The sequence below is a fragment of the Gastrolobium bilobum genome, unplaced genomic scaffold (genome assembly GCF_033153095.1).
Source record: "Gastrolobium bilobum isolate Gb01-03AN ecotype WA unplaced genomic scaffold, APGP_CSIRO_Gbil_v1 utg63376, whole genome shotgun sequence".
NCBI lineage: Eukaryota > Viridiplantae > Streptophyta > Magnoliopsida > Fabales > Fabaceae > Gastrolobium > Gastrolobium bilobum.
The window spans coordinates 1-15,045 of record NW_026896534.1 but is presented as its reverse complement, the minus strand read 5'-3'; the positions used below and the strand labels follow the sequence as shown (position 1 = coordinate 15,045).

The 15,045-nt window shown below is 39.5% G+C and overlaps 1 protein-coding gene across 1 annotated transcript; it reads right to left on the bottom strand.

The window, feature by feature from the left end:
- Window positions 1-13,024: 13,024 nt before the first annotated feature.
- On the bottom strand, window positions 13,025-14,755 carry LOC133300313 (uncharacterized). Its single transcript, XM_061499833.1, has 2 exons — window positions 14,024-14,755; window positions 13,025-13,210 (listed from the first exon to the last, which is right to left on the bottom strand). The coding sequence occupies exons 1-2, from the start codon at window positions 14,753-14,755 to the stop codon at window positions 13,025-13,027; spliced, it is 918 nt and encodes a 305-aa protein (XP_061355817.1).
- Window positions 14,756-15,045: the final 290 nt, after the last annotated feature.

The following is a 15,045-nucleotide window of genomic DNA, read 5'->3' as shown; positions in this document are numbered from 1 at the left end:
AAATAAAATGTAGAATTTGTTAATTATTTGTACAATAATACGTTGAAATTTGAAGGTGGATTAGAATTTTTCATGTAAAACATCGTGTAATGCAGAATATTAATTCGCCAGATTACGTAAAATCACCTTGCACTTTGCTAAAATAAAAATTTAAAATACCATTCTTTTTTTGGATACATTAGTACAAATTGAAAACATAACTTAATACAAAATACCTAAATTCTTATCCTTAAACCAATTATAATGGCTTAAATACCATATATTTTCTATTGAAATAATTATATCTTTTTTAGATTTTTTTTGGTCCAGTGATTATTCTCATTTACGGGTGCTAAACGAGCCATGGGCTTTTGGCTCGGCTCGTGAAGGCTTGAGCTTACATGTCTAAAATTGATTGTTGGACCCAGGCTTGGACTTGTATAAAAGCTCGTTTAATAAAAAGGTCTCAGGCTCCAATTCAAAAGCTCGGCCTTAGAGCCTCTCAGGCTTGCCTAATATATTTTTTTATATTTTTTATACTACTTGTGATAGTAGTCTCTCTCTTCTCAATTCATTTCATTCCATTTTATTAATTAAACAGACTTTTTGAATGAATTTATTTTATATTATGCTATTTGGATATACATTAAATTTATGAATATTTATGGAATTACTAGTGCTGTTGATTGTAGATTTTGTTTGGATAAATTTTTGTTGTCTTATTATTTTAAAATAGGCTAACAGGCTAAACCAGGCTTTTATTTTTTGTAAATGAGCCAGGCCACAAGCTGATATTATATTTGTAACAGGTAACAGGCTAAGGCCAGTCTGACACATTTGAACACAGGCTCGGCCCGTTAAGACCAAAGCTCGACTCGGCTCGGCTCGTTAACACCCATATTCCCATTGTACCTCTTTCATGTTCATTTTTTGGAGGGCACTAATTAAGTTGGTCATTGAATGAGGGATTTTTTTTTTAGTAATATTGTTATTTTAATAATTATTTACAAAAATATGATTGTTTTGAAACTAAATAAGGATTTATTCTGGGGCTTAGCCCCTCTTTATTTACAAAAAAAAAAAAAAATAAGCATTTATTACATTTAGTTATGTCCAAAATTAGGCATGATCACTCACGCCCCGTGCAGGGCGTGACCTAAGAGAGAGACACGACTCATGCAAGACGTGACTCATCCGACGATGACACGTGACATAAAAAGTCAACAGCTTGATCGTAAAAATTTAGGAGGCCATAACTTTGGCCTCAAGTACCCGAATCGGGTTTTTTTTATTCTGAAAGTTGGAAATGGCCTTGAAGGCCGATGCATGCTGGAGGGAAAAACAAAAATTTTTCATTGCGGAACACACATGCATTCAAGATCATGCTTTAGGAAAGCATGATGTTACCTTGTTCGTGAAAACTCGTGATGATCAAGGTAGGTCTGAAGGGTTCAGACCCTCTAACGTTGATCCACACCACCCACTGCGTCTAGGTGCAAGAACTCCTTCTTGTGAAACCGCCAAGTGATCACTACAATGAGGCTTGCTAAGCGCACACTGTGTGAAGAGAAAGGCTAGGTAAAAATGTTTGAAAGAGTGAAGCTTTCAATGTGAAAACTTCACAAAAGTGGCGCAGGAGAGGAGAAGAGAATGACTTGGTTTTTTTCTAAAAACCCTAGAAGAAACATATATATAGAGGCGCACAAGAGGGCGCTCCATCAAAGAGAGAGAGGATAGGATTTGTTGCAAATCAAATCTCATCAAATCTTGTCAACAACATCCTATCATATCTTTATGATATATTAGGTTCAAAACCTAATCAAATATCTGATCATAAATCATCATATAATCGGTTATATGGTGCGCCCCATATAGCCTAAATAATGACCAGATACATTTGAGTAGTTGCATTCAAAGTTGAATCAAATCACTCAAATATTCTCCCAACAGATCGTATCTTCTGGAGCTGATTCTGATGACTAACCAACAGCCAAATCAGCACCCCAAATCTTCTTAGATTATGTCCAAAAGATTTCCTCTTGATATGTTCCAACAAGATCTCATCTTATCCTTTTCTTATTAAACAACTTTTCATAGTCAATTCAAATTCGAATTTCAAACATTTGAATTTCAAACTTTCAAACACTTAAATTTTAAATTCAAATTCTAATTCTAAATTCAAATTCAAATTCAAATTTCAAAATTCAAAATTCAAATTCAAAATTCAAATTTCAAAATTCAAAATTCAAATTTCAAAATTCAAAATTCGAATTTCAAAATTCAAATTCAAAATTCAAATTTCAAATTTCAAATTCAAAATTCAAAACTCAAAATTTAAACATTTGATAGTTAATTTAACTAATTAAATTAATTAGTAATGTCTTGGACTATCCAAGCCCATTACTTAGATCCATGCGCCCTCCACCCTATCTGTGGAGTTCCAAACTACTTCTTGGGCTAATAACAATTGTTAGGCCCAATACCATTAATGCTAGAGCATCTAGACAATTAAGTGTTAGTGTGTGACCCATTAGGTCCAACATAGCCACTGACATAAATGGGCTTGGGCCCAATAAGCCCACAACTCATCTAATGACAACACAGAGCACTAGCAATGCTTTATTGCCCCAGAACTAGTTAGATTAGTGACTTGATCATCCTATTGCACATATTTGGTTGCCGTATATATTTCCTTTCGTCTCGGTTACCTCCAATAAAACCTAGGGTAAGGAAGCGTATCAACCCCTGCGGTTTAGGGTAAGCTTTATTCGAAATAGGGAATCTTCAATTTACAGACTCTAAAGGCAGATCATCTCATGATCACTTTTACTATGCATAGATTCCTGAGTCCCTGTAAATGTCATCCCGATTTCTTCGGTTTACAGATAACCTAATCTCTCACAAAGATTTGACGAATTCCTTCAGCTTATCACCCTAGCCCTGTGTTCTTTCAGGACAAGCCCAACAGTATACCTATGAGTCTCCATGTTTCAGGCAGACGAGGTGCACAATGAAAGCATGCCTTCTAGAACACAGTCTAGGTAATAACTTCTGGGTCTTAGGAAAGACATACCCAAATATAAAGAGACTACTCTAATGATACTCTCTGTGAGAGTTCCTCATAGAGTCTCTTTGTGGGTCTGTTCAGTGCGAGCTATACCCTTATAGGTCCACCCACGACTTTAGCTAAGACATCTCCATATCTGTAGCACATGAGGTCTATACCTTGTATCCATATACAAGTAGATAAGTCGTGCTAGTCTTACCCGAGATTACTGACCCCATTCTCAGTATCTCTAGACTAGGAACAAAAATTAGGAATAAACATCCGGTATTCTTGAATCCTCATGATTGTGATCTCATCACAGATACTCAAGAGATACCTATTTTATTCCACGGGGTTTATCAAGTTATTCATAATATATTAATATTAATATCGAGACAGAATTATGAAACAAGATAAAGAGTGCTTTTATTTATTTGCGACAATATTAAAAAGGTCTGCATCTATGTCCTTATTTAATCATAAGATTGTCTCTAGGACACCCAAATACTAACATATTCTACATAACTTTTTAAGATCTACGCAGTGACATCTCATTAAAGAGGATTTGGTCCAAAAAAAGTTCTAAATCTTTTTCAAATTTGCAACAATGGTACCATTCCAAGAGCATTTTATCTTCCAAAATTTTCCACAAAAAGTACAACATATGTTTATTTGGATTTTTAACCCTTTTATCCCTTTTTAAAACAAAAATTGCCATGTTTGACTTTTGATCATATGATATAATGATTTTACTCACCTTTATATGGTTATGATTTTCAAATTTAATGCTTTCACCCACATCAATGATTAAGATTAATTAATTGCTAAACATCTAGAAGTTGGAGAAATGATGAGCTCATGTATATATATATGTATATATATAAACAATTTTTTAGTAATAAGATCAGTATGCTAGGACTTTCCTTAAAAAGAAACACTATTGTCCTTTGTTGTCTGTGGGTGTGGATGGAGAGAAAATTAGTGTTGTGATTACAAATATTCCTAGTAAATATGTTGTGCTTTTTTTAGAAAATTTTGGGAGATTAAATGCAAATTCAAAAACAAAAAAGTTGCAATTTTTTTTATCAAATCCACTTCGATGAGATGTCATTGCGTAGAAATCGAAAAGTCATGTGAAATTAAAAAAAAAAAAATCTGATTCGAACGCTCGAGTCAAAAGTTATGATTTTTCGAAGTTTTATGATCAAACTGTTGACTTTTTTGTGCAACATGTCATCTCTGGGTAAGTCATGCCTTGCATAGGGCATGTCTCTCTCCTAGGTCACATCCTGCATGAGACGTGAGACGTGACTGAATGCAATAAATCTATATTTAGTTTAAAAATAATTATTAAAATTAATATATTGCTATTAAAATAACAATATATTAATATTTTTGCCCGTTGAACAAATCAAAGTATCGAAGCAGACACTGAACAGTCCCACTGGTAACCAGCAGCTATTTCATGTAAACAATAGAAATTGATTTGTTTCAACGCTATTATGATAGTATTACTCTAAATTTGTGAAATTAGCATTGCTCTAAATTAAATACAAAATATATAATAATATGAAAATGACCAGGGCCTAGCTATTGGCATTAGCGCGACCTTTTAACAATTTTAATATAATTTGTGAAACAAGTTATCCATGCAAAAGAGAAATATTTTACGAAAATAATGTAAGAAGACGTGCATGAGTTTATATATCCAAGTCGCCCGTGAGATTGCTACACCTTCCTTGTTAAAGGGGATGTCGAAAATGAGGTAGAACCTAGAATGTACGGCTTTTTAAAAAAAGTTTGCGTGTGGGATACCGACACGTTCCGATACGCATATTTTGGAACACGCGGTCAATGCTCCGACACTAGTTTTCGATAAGCGATCAACTTTTTTCGACGCGTAGTCAATGCTCCACGTATCCGACATATTTTTTTTTAAGGTCTATATTTTATTTTATTAACTAAAAATGAAAAATTAATTTATAAGTTAATTTTTTTTTTGTTATGGAATTTGACATTAAAAATTAACAATGTATGAAAAATTACTTTTGCTTTATATTTATGTTATAGAATTTGAATATTTGATGGTTATATGATTTTTATGAACTATTTTAGGTAATAAATATATATTATATTATATATATTAAAAATATTTTTTAATATCAAAACATGTCCTAACATGTCGAAATATGACATTTTTTAGAATTAATATGTCGGCGTGTCGTGTCCCGTGTCAGTGCATCATAGGGTAGAACAAATGAAGAAATGCACTCATATATATATATATATATATTATATAACTTATCATTTCTCATCTCACTTGAGATAATTTTATCTCTGGCCACTAAGGGTGTGCATGACAACCATTCTATTCCCTAGCACTGTTTCTGAAAAGAAACAATTCTTTTCTATTTCTGTTTCTTGGAACAGTTTCTGAGAAAAAAAAATGTGTTTGATAACATATTATATTTTTATTCCGAGAATGAGAATTGCGTTTGATAACACAACATATAATATAATAAAAAATAATTCCTATTAAATATAAAAAATTGGATGATCACTTTCCTTTTCATATGGTGTGGTTGTGGTGGTGGTACGGCGGTGGTGGTGGCAGTAACGTGGTGATGATAGTGGTGCTGGTTGTGATGACAGTGGCTGCGGCAATGGCAGTACTAGTGGTGGGGATGGTAGTGGTGGAGGTGACGGCAGTCGCTGCGACAATGGTGATGGGGATGGTGGTTGGTGGCAGCGACAATGGTAGCGGTGGTATGGTGGTGGTGGTTGTGATGGCATCATGGAGATGGTGGTGGTGGTGGCAGTGGCTCCGGTGGTGGAGGTGGTGGTAGGTGACAGTGGTGGTGATGGTGGCGGGAGTGGTGTAATGGTGACGATGGTGGTGGTGGTGGTGATAGTAATGGTTGTGATGGTGGTGGTGGCGGCAGTGTCGATGGTGGTTGCAGCAATGATAGTGGTGGTGTTGTGGTAATGGTAGTGGTAGTGACAGCAGTGGCTGCGACAATGGCGGTTGGTGACATTGGTAGCGGCGACAATGGTAGCGGTGGCATGGTGGTGGTGGTTGTGTTGGCATAATAGAGATGGTGGTGGTGGTGACAGTGGTTGCGGCGGTGGCGGTAGGTGATGGTGGCAGTGGTGGGGGTGGTGTAATGGTGGCGATGGTGGTAGTGGTTGGTGGCGGCGGCGGCGGTGTCGATGGTGGCTGCAACAATGATAGTGGTGGTTGGTGACAGTGGTGGTGATGGTGGTGGTGGTAGTGGCATGGTGATGGAGATGTAGATGGAGGTGGTGGCGGCAGTGGTTGCGATGGTGGTGGTGGTGGTTGATGGCGGTAATGGTGATGGTGGTGGTGACAGTGACAGTGACAATGACAGTGGTGGTGGTGGTGACAGTGACAGTGGTGGTGGTGGTTGCAGCGGTGGTAAATGTGGTGGTGGTGATGGTGGCATGGTGGTAGTGATGGGTGGAGGTGGTGGTGATGGAGGCGGTGGCATCGTGGTGGTGGGGGTGGTCACAATAGCACTAGTGGTACGATGGCGGCGACGACGATGGTGGCAGTGGTCGTGTTGGGATGATGATGGTGGTGGTGATGATGGTAGAGATGGAAAGTGATTAAGAAAGATAAGTGTTTCTCATTTTGTGCCCGGGAACAAAAAAACAGAAATTTTCTGATTCTTTTTTCTGTTCCCCAGCACAAAAATTAATCCGGTTCATCCCGGGAACAAAAAAATAAACCGGTTTTACCAAACGAGTTTTCTATCCATTTCTGTTCCCGGGAACAGAAATTAAAAAAAAATTGATTCCGAGAAGGTTGTCATGCGCACCCTAAATCATAATCATACAAAGATGAGTTAATGATAATTAAAAAAAAATGTATAACTATTCAAAGGTAAATCAATTAATATTATTAATATAGGAAGAAGGGAATTACAACTTGGGGAGGATAAGATATACTATAAAAATAAAAAGAAATTTGAGAGAATCAAAAATACTGCAAATCAGTCTGCTTGCCAATTTGATCTTTGCTTCATATTGTAGTAGTTGAGCTTAACATCAGCCGTCAGAAAATGTACCAAATCTTGGCTGCTAAGGTTGTTATTCTTTTCTATGTTATGAGAAATTCATTCCTTTTGAATGATTTATTCTTATATGGTTTGAGCAACAACAGATGTCATTTTTGGCTTGTTGGAATGGTTAGATACTGAATCAAAACAACATAGAGGGATAAATCCTCCGTATTATTTCTCTACGAATGTTGATACCAGCATACTGCTAGTATTAGTGTGGCAGACTTAAAATAATTGGAAAAGACTGAACTGTAAAAGATATTAAAAGGTATTTGAGAGACCATGCTCTTTTTTTTTAGAGTTAACCCAACCTAAATATAATCCGAAGTGCGGACGGTTCAAAGAATAATATAGGAATTATGCATGTCTGCAACCTAGCTACCCAACACCACACTTAGATCTTCCCACCGTGTGCGAACACCTTCCACACTCAGGGACTACCATCTTGTGTGAAACACTCCCGGAATTCATACCGCGTATGGGCACCTACCACACTCAGGGACTTCCATCTTGTGTAGAGTCAACACAATCGCATACATATATAAAAGGGCATCATTATCATATCCACGTAATAACATACCACATCAAAGAACCATCCTTCCATGGAGTCTGGTGGAACAAACAAAGGATTAATATCAATAACCAAAAATTTATCTTTATCAGCAATATACTCCAATGTACTCACAGTATCCAAAGGACCACAATCATATGCCCTCACAAAATCACAACCTATTTTAAAGGTGTAAAGACAATTAGCAAATATACTAGTTTACTGTAAGAACCTGCACCGTTAATTTAGGAAATTAATTAAATAAATGTGAAATTAGAAAATAATTCCATAATTGACTCTAATAATTATGAGAAGGCTTAAATAATTATAGTAAGTGATTAATAATGCTGAAAGTCGCTTTTCTGACGAAAAGTGCAGATACCGGTTCGGCTCCACGGTATAAATGCGTACCGATGAAGTATCCCGGAAAATTATAATAAGAGTGGAAATATTCCTAGAATAATATGTAGGACTAGTAAACCAAGTTTCAAGTCAAAATAATGAGAACTGGTGTCTGAACTGATACCGGCTTGGTAAAAGCGCGTACCGGAAAGGTGCTGCGAAAAATAAAATAAAAATATAAAAAATCCTAGAAAAATGAGTAGGTTCAGAATCCTAAGTTTGGGGTTAAAATGCTAAGCGTAACTATTAGTGCTAATACTGTGCGATTAAAGCTTAAATGAGCTATAAATACTCATTTTGCACAAAACCCTAGGTATTTTTCTATTGCTACGTGACTTTGGTGGCTGACCATTGCTTGGTCAAACCGAGAGCTGCTCGGGAATATCTTTTCAGAGAGCAAGAGTGCAGAGTAATAATCAGGATTGCCAACAGGAGCAATCTACTCTGACTAAGAGCAACCCTCTTCAACTATACGCAAGCGTACGTGTCAAGCAATATAGGGTACTGTAGCCCAGATTTATCGTCCTCAGGGAGCAGTTGTGAAGTAAGAAGCGCTAAAGGAAACTTAATTTGTAAAATGGAGCAATAAAAGAAAGTACTATTCTCAGCTAAGCTTCACAAAGAGCAATCTCTGGGCAGCTAGTTAAACAATGTTAACCATTCTGAACCAGATGAGAGCAGTGAATGACTTAGCACGGTCATCGAATAAAAAGGCATCAATTTAAGTAACTTCAAGATCAGTCAACGAAATGAAAGTAAGAGCATCAGCTGGTAAAACACAGTTCAGTAATCGTGAGAAAAAGGTTGTGATAGAAGTTTGAGTTAAGATTAATTTCAGAAAAAGTCAAGTAGGTGTTACGGGTTCCATGTTTTCATCCCTTTGGTTAACCCTGCTTGGTAGCATATTTTACAAGTGGATTTTGCTCATTCCCTTGTTTTGCTATAGGTAAGCAGAGGGTAAGGCCTTACTCTCCACGTTACTCCATAGTACTTGGAGTTACATGCAAGGAAACCATGCTGCCTTCTCAAAAGAGCATGGATTCACATGGCAGTGCTCCCCATTCCAAGTGTTTCTCCCTCCTTTCTTCAGGCTAAACTACCCCAGGATCTTGAGAATGCTCCACACGCCCTTGTCAGTGTTTCATCAACCGAGTGGTCCCGGGATGAGGTTGCCAGCCCAAAGGGTTTCACAAAATCAATAAATTAAACCAAAGAGCAACTCAAAATTCATTTATAAAATATGTGTTCCTTACAAAGTTATCCTGAGACAAAAGGGATTACTTCTATGGAACCCTCACCTACTTAGAGGAAGTTAGCTCCTAGTGAGCATTTTTACAAAAAGAAAACAAAGAGATGACGAGTCCTAGGATGGGCGCTGATGATTTCCTTTATGAGGATTGCTTGTTCCTTTTATAGGGTTCTTCATTTGATCTTCATTGTTCCTTTCATCAAGGGTCGTGCTTTGTTTAAATCCTCTCCAATGGTAGCTTTGCTTCTTGCCAGCTCAGCTCCGAATAGAAATCCTCTCCAATGGTAGCCTTGCTTTTTGCCAGCTTGGCCTTAAATGGAAGTGGTCCCCCTTGCTTTTGGCTCCCTTTGTGAGTGGGAGTATCGGATTCAGGGAGGCACCTCCACTTCTTCTGCTGCAGCTGACGTGGCGGCTTTTGATTGCTCAGCTTCTTTGCTTTCGTACTGTAGCAGAGGTAGCACCTCCACCTTCTCTGTTGTGGCTGACGTGGCGGCTTCCCATTGCTTCCTTTGACTGTTGTTGTACTACAGCAGCCTTTTTTTTTTCTTTCTGCGCAACACTCCTTCTTCTCTCTTCATTTTGTGGTTCCTTCTGATGGGCCTTAGGTGTCCTGAACAAAGCAAACTAACCCAATAGTCATATGTGAAAAAGATAATGTTAAATTTGCTCCAGGTCTACCTTAACTCCCACTTTCGGTATTGCTCTGGTCCACTATTCAAAATAGTTGCTCTATATGGAAAGAAGAAGGTTGAAGGGAGTGATTTATAACCAAAACATGGGTTTTGTGGAACAATTTACACTTAATGGGCCTCAACTCTTGAGGACCATCAACACACCAAAACTAGATATTACTCGTCCCGAGTAATCCTTCACAACCAACAGTCTTCTTGTGGCAGGCTAATGCTCCTTGAGATTATCGATGAAGAGTTAACTTAACTCCTTTCATCGCTTCATTAGAGCACTCATCTGACTTGTGAGTTTCACCAGCTTCATTGTGTGTGTGACCTCTTCCACTCTTTTAGTCAGTTTCCCACAGAGTTGCTTCCGGATTGAACTTTTTGGCTTGATTTCTTCTGTTACTTCTTAGCTCCCTTCTCTATTTCTTTCTTTTCAGGTCTTTTAACTGGAAGTCAATTACCCTTGTCTTTGCATAAGGCTGACCTTCAACAGCATGCTCTTTGAGCGAAATTTTTGGAGCAGAGGAGCTGACCCTTCTTTTTTTTTTTTTTTAAACCAGGGGCAGAGTAATTTATTTAAACAACCTGAAGTTCTTTCCTTGGTAACTCAATAAGTCCACTGAATAACAGAGTGTCCGATTTTTGGAGTGCTGTTTTTTGTGCATGGTGTTGCTCCAAATCAGAGTGATGCCCTATGTTGCTTTGTTAGAAACTGTAAACTCTTTAGGGCATCTCAAGGAGCAAAATCCTGGGCAAAAAGAATCATTGAGTAGATCAGGACACTTAGGACGGTAAACTTAGCAAAAATTAAAAACAATATTTTTATAAAAAAGTAAAACAGGGTGGCGAATCCCTGGTACACCACATAAGTCATTTATCTAAGAGCAAAGTCAGTAACATTCCACCACAAAACTTTCAGGCATTCATTCCAACATATTTAAACAAGTTAAAAAGGATAGGGAACGAATGAACCTGGGGTCACCGTAGCGACCCTTAATTCTCTCCAGTTTCTTGTCTTGCTCCACTAAACGGAGCATTTGTTATTGCTTCTGGAGGGAAGACATTTGAAGATTTGATCCCGAGCTCTGTAGTACAATCGGAGTTGAATTTCCTCCTCTTTGTTCTTCATCAATTCATCTTTCAAGAGCCCGATCTCCTCCTTCCAGTCTTTTCTGTTTTTTTCGTGGGCTTGCTCCCTTTCTTCCATTTTCTTGTTCATCATCTCTACTGCTTTCACCAGGTCTTTCACCGTGTTTTGCAAGGTTGAGGATCCTTCTCCTTCCTCAATCTTCCTTTTCAGAGGCAGTGGTCCAGCATTTTTTATCTGGTCAAGTTCATTCTGCAGGGCCACCTTTTCTTTGTTAATGAGCAAGCTGGCTTCTTTCAGAGATTGCAGCTCCCTTCCAACTGTGTCTTCTAAGGCTTGCACTTGAGTGGCTAGAAGGTCTGCTCCGAGACCGAACATAGTTTGACATTGAGTCATGTCAGTTGTCTCGACTAGGAACTGCCTTCGTCCACTCTTTGCAGGAGCTCTCTTAAAGGGAAGTTTTTCCCTTCTTGGAGTTTTCTGAGGTTCTTCCTTCACATTGCCCGAAACTTCAGCTTCTTCTTCTTCCTCCTTTCCTTCTTTTTCTTCTTTCTCTTCTTTTTCTTCTTCCTCCTCACTTTCCAATCCTTCATTGTCTCTGATTCTTTTTATCGTGGACTGATCAATGTCCGACCTTTCTGGAATGATTTCATCCGAAATCGGGATATTGGCCTTTAGACCAGACCTCTTGCACATTTCAGTGACCAGACAAGGGAAAAAGAAGGGGGAGTTTCTTGGTGCATTTGCCACCAGTTGTTTGTAAACAATCCTCCCAACATCAAACTTCTTCTTAGTCAAGATGCAGAAGACCAGCACTGCTCTTTCCCAGTTTACTCTAGAGTCATTGCTCACGGGAATCAGACGGGAGTTAATAAAATGCATCCATACCTTTGCTTCGAATTTGAGTTGCTTCCTAGGGATGGATTCCTTGGTTCCCCAGGTTGCTCCTTCTGAGCCTATTTCTCGGAGCACTTCTCCAGTTATGGCCTCATCTCCTCGGCCAGCACAGTATCTATCGAACTCATCTTGTTCAGCAGGAACTGAAGCAGTGTTGTATGCTTCGTTGATTTCTTCAGGGGAGAAGTCTACTTTCACGCCTCTGATGAGGAGTTTTGGGAGATCTTCTTTCTTCATCCCCTCCAAGAATGCAGTCACGAACTCGGTGCGAGCTCTTGAGGGAGGCTCAACGAAGAGTTCCCAATCCAGTTCTGCTATATCCTCGGTCAGCCATCGGTCGAGATCTCCGTGTTTGGAGCTACTGAGGACTATGCCCCGTTCTGGTATGACTGTGCGGTCGACTGTGGTTTGCTCAGGCTTGAGCTTTTTCCCTGTTCGGGTCCTCTTCTTGGAGATAGAAGCAACAGGTATAATGGCCTTTGGACGTGTCATGGTGTAAGGTTGTAAAGGTTGGATTTTTGTGGGTTGAAGGAGAAAGGATTATGAGACTGAAATAATAGTTCTGTGTTTGTTTATAAAGGAACGAAGGAGAAGGTTATGGGTGGTGATCGTGGTTAAAACGCTCTGTATGGTGGTGATCGTGGCTTTTGGAGGGATGTGACTGATATGTCCAAGGTCCAATATGGAAAGAATTTCAGAGTGGAGCTGTTATCCTTCCGTTGCTTCCGCCACTCGGTTTTCTCTCTCTCTCTTTTTTCGCATGCGGCCCATTGCAGGCCCTTGGGTTAAAAGGGGCAAGTGGATCAGCCCAATTAGAACTTGGTTTCAACATTGAGGGATCAAATTCTAAGTGTTGGTTGCTCCTTGCTTTTGGGATCAGGTTGCTCAAGAGCAACCCCAAAACTAGCTTCCTGCAATGGTTAGCACATTAATTTTCTCAAACAAAGACAATAATAAAAAGAATGACGTAGAAATAAATCTGGGTTGTCTCCCAGTAGCGCTTCGTTTATAGTCTTAGCTCGACTTGTTGCTCCTTGGGTCAGACTTCAGCTGGGTCAGACTTCAGCTGGGTCATCGAGATGAGAAGTCAGTCTCTCATGCTCCTTGATCCCTCTATTATACTTTTTGAGTCTGTGTCCATTTACCCTGAGCGTTGCTCCAGATGTTTCATGAGCAATGGTAAATGCTCCATTGGGAAGTGCTTCAGTGATTGCATAAGGTCCCTCCCATCTTGATTTCAACTTTCCAGGAAACAGTTTCAATCTGGATCGATACAGCAGCACTTTGTCTCCAACTTCTAACTCTCTCTTGATAAGCTTTTTATCGTGCCACTTTTTCATCTGCTCCTTGTAGAGGTTGGCGTTTTCATATGCCTTGCTCCGGAATTCTTCCAGTTCAACCAACTGGAGCAACCTCTTTTCCCCAGCCATTCTGGAATCCATGTTTAGCAATGTGATGGCCCAGAATGCTTTGTGTTGAAGTTCCAGAGGCAAGTGACACGCTTTTCCAAACACCAACTTATAGGGGGAGCAGCCAATGGGCGTTCGATAAGCTGTTCGATACGCCCATAGGGAATCATCCAATTTGTTGGACCAATCTTTTCTATCTGGGTTTACGACCTTTTCCAGGATTTTTTTTATCTCCCTGTTGGACACCTCTACCTGCCCGCTGGTCTGTGGGTGGTAAGGGGTGGCAATTTTGTGCTGCACTCCATATTTCTTCAGGAGCAATTGGAATTGTTTGTTCACGAAATGTGTACCCCCGTCGCTGATAATTGCTCTAGGGGTTCCAAATCGAGTGAAAATATTCTTCTTGATGAACTTCAGCACTATCCTGGCATCATTGGTGGGGGTAGCAACAGCTTCTACCCATTTCGACACATAGTCAACTGCAACAAGTATATACTTGTTTCCAAAGGAAGGTGGGAAAGGCCCCATGAAATCAATGCCCCATACATCGAACAATTCAACCTCCATTATTGGAACAAGGGGCATTTCATGCTTTCTTGTAATGTTCCCTGTTCTCTGGCACCTGTCACATTTTTTAACAAAAACATTAGCATCTTTAAACAAGGAGGGCCAGTATAGACCTGACTGCAGCACTTTAGCTGCTGTTCTTGCTCCAGCAAAGTGTCCTCCATAAGGGGAGTTGTGGCATTGCTCCAGTATTTTCTGTTGTTCTCCTTCAGGGATACACCTTCGAAGTAATTGGTCAGAACACCTTTTGTAGAGCAAAGGGTCGTCCCAGAAATACTGCTTAGCTTCATGATGGAACCTCTTTCTCCCTTGGTGATTCAAGTGGTATGGCTCTATTCCGGCAGCCAGGTAGTTTGCAATATCTGCAAACCAAGGAGCTTGTTTTTCAGAGATCATCAGAAGCTGCTCATCAGGGAATGTCTCCTTGATATGATCTCCTTCTTGTGGGCTTGCCCTCTCTAATCGAGATAGGTGGTCAGCCACCTTGTTATCACTTCCTCTCCGGTCCTTGATCTCAAGGTCAAATTCTTGGAGCAACAGTACCCATCTAATTAGTCTTGGCTTGGCATCCTTCTTAGCAAAGAGTTGCTTGATTGCTGAATGATCAGTGAATACTGTGACTTTGGAGCATATTAGATATGAACGAAACTTGTCACATGCAAATACAACTGCCAGCATCTCCTTCTCCGTCACTGTGTAGTTGGCTTGTGCCGGAGTAAGAGTTCTACTAGCGTAGTAAACAGTTCTGAAGACTTTGTCTTTTCGCTGCCCAAGAACTGCTCCCAAGCCGAAATCGCTGGCGTCACACATTAGTTCAAAAGGAAGACTCCAATCTGGGCTTTGAATGATGGGTGCGGACACCAGCCTCGACTTGAGCTCCAGGAAGGCTGTCAAACATTTTTCATCAAAATTGAACTTCCTGTCTTGCTCCAGAAGTTCACAAAGTGGTTTGGCGATTTTGGAGAAGTCTTTAATGAAACGTCTGTAGAACCCAGCATGTCCCAAGAAGCTTCTGATCCCTTTTACTGTGGTAGGGGGAGGTAGCTTCTCAATTGCTTCCACCTTAGCCTTGTCCACCTCGAGGCCCTTGCTTGAGATTT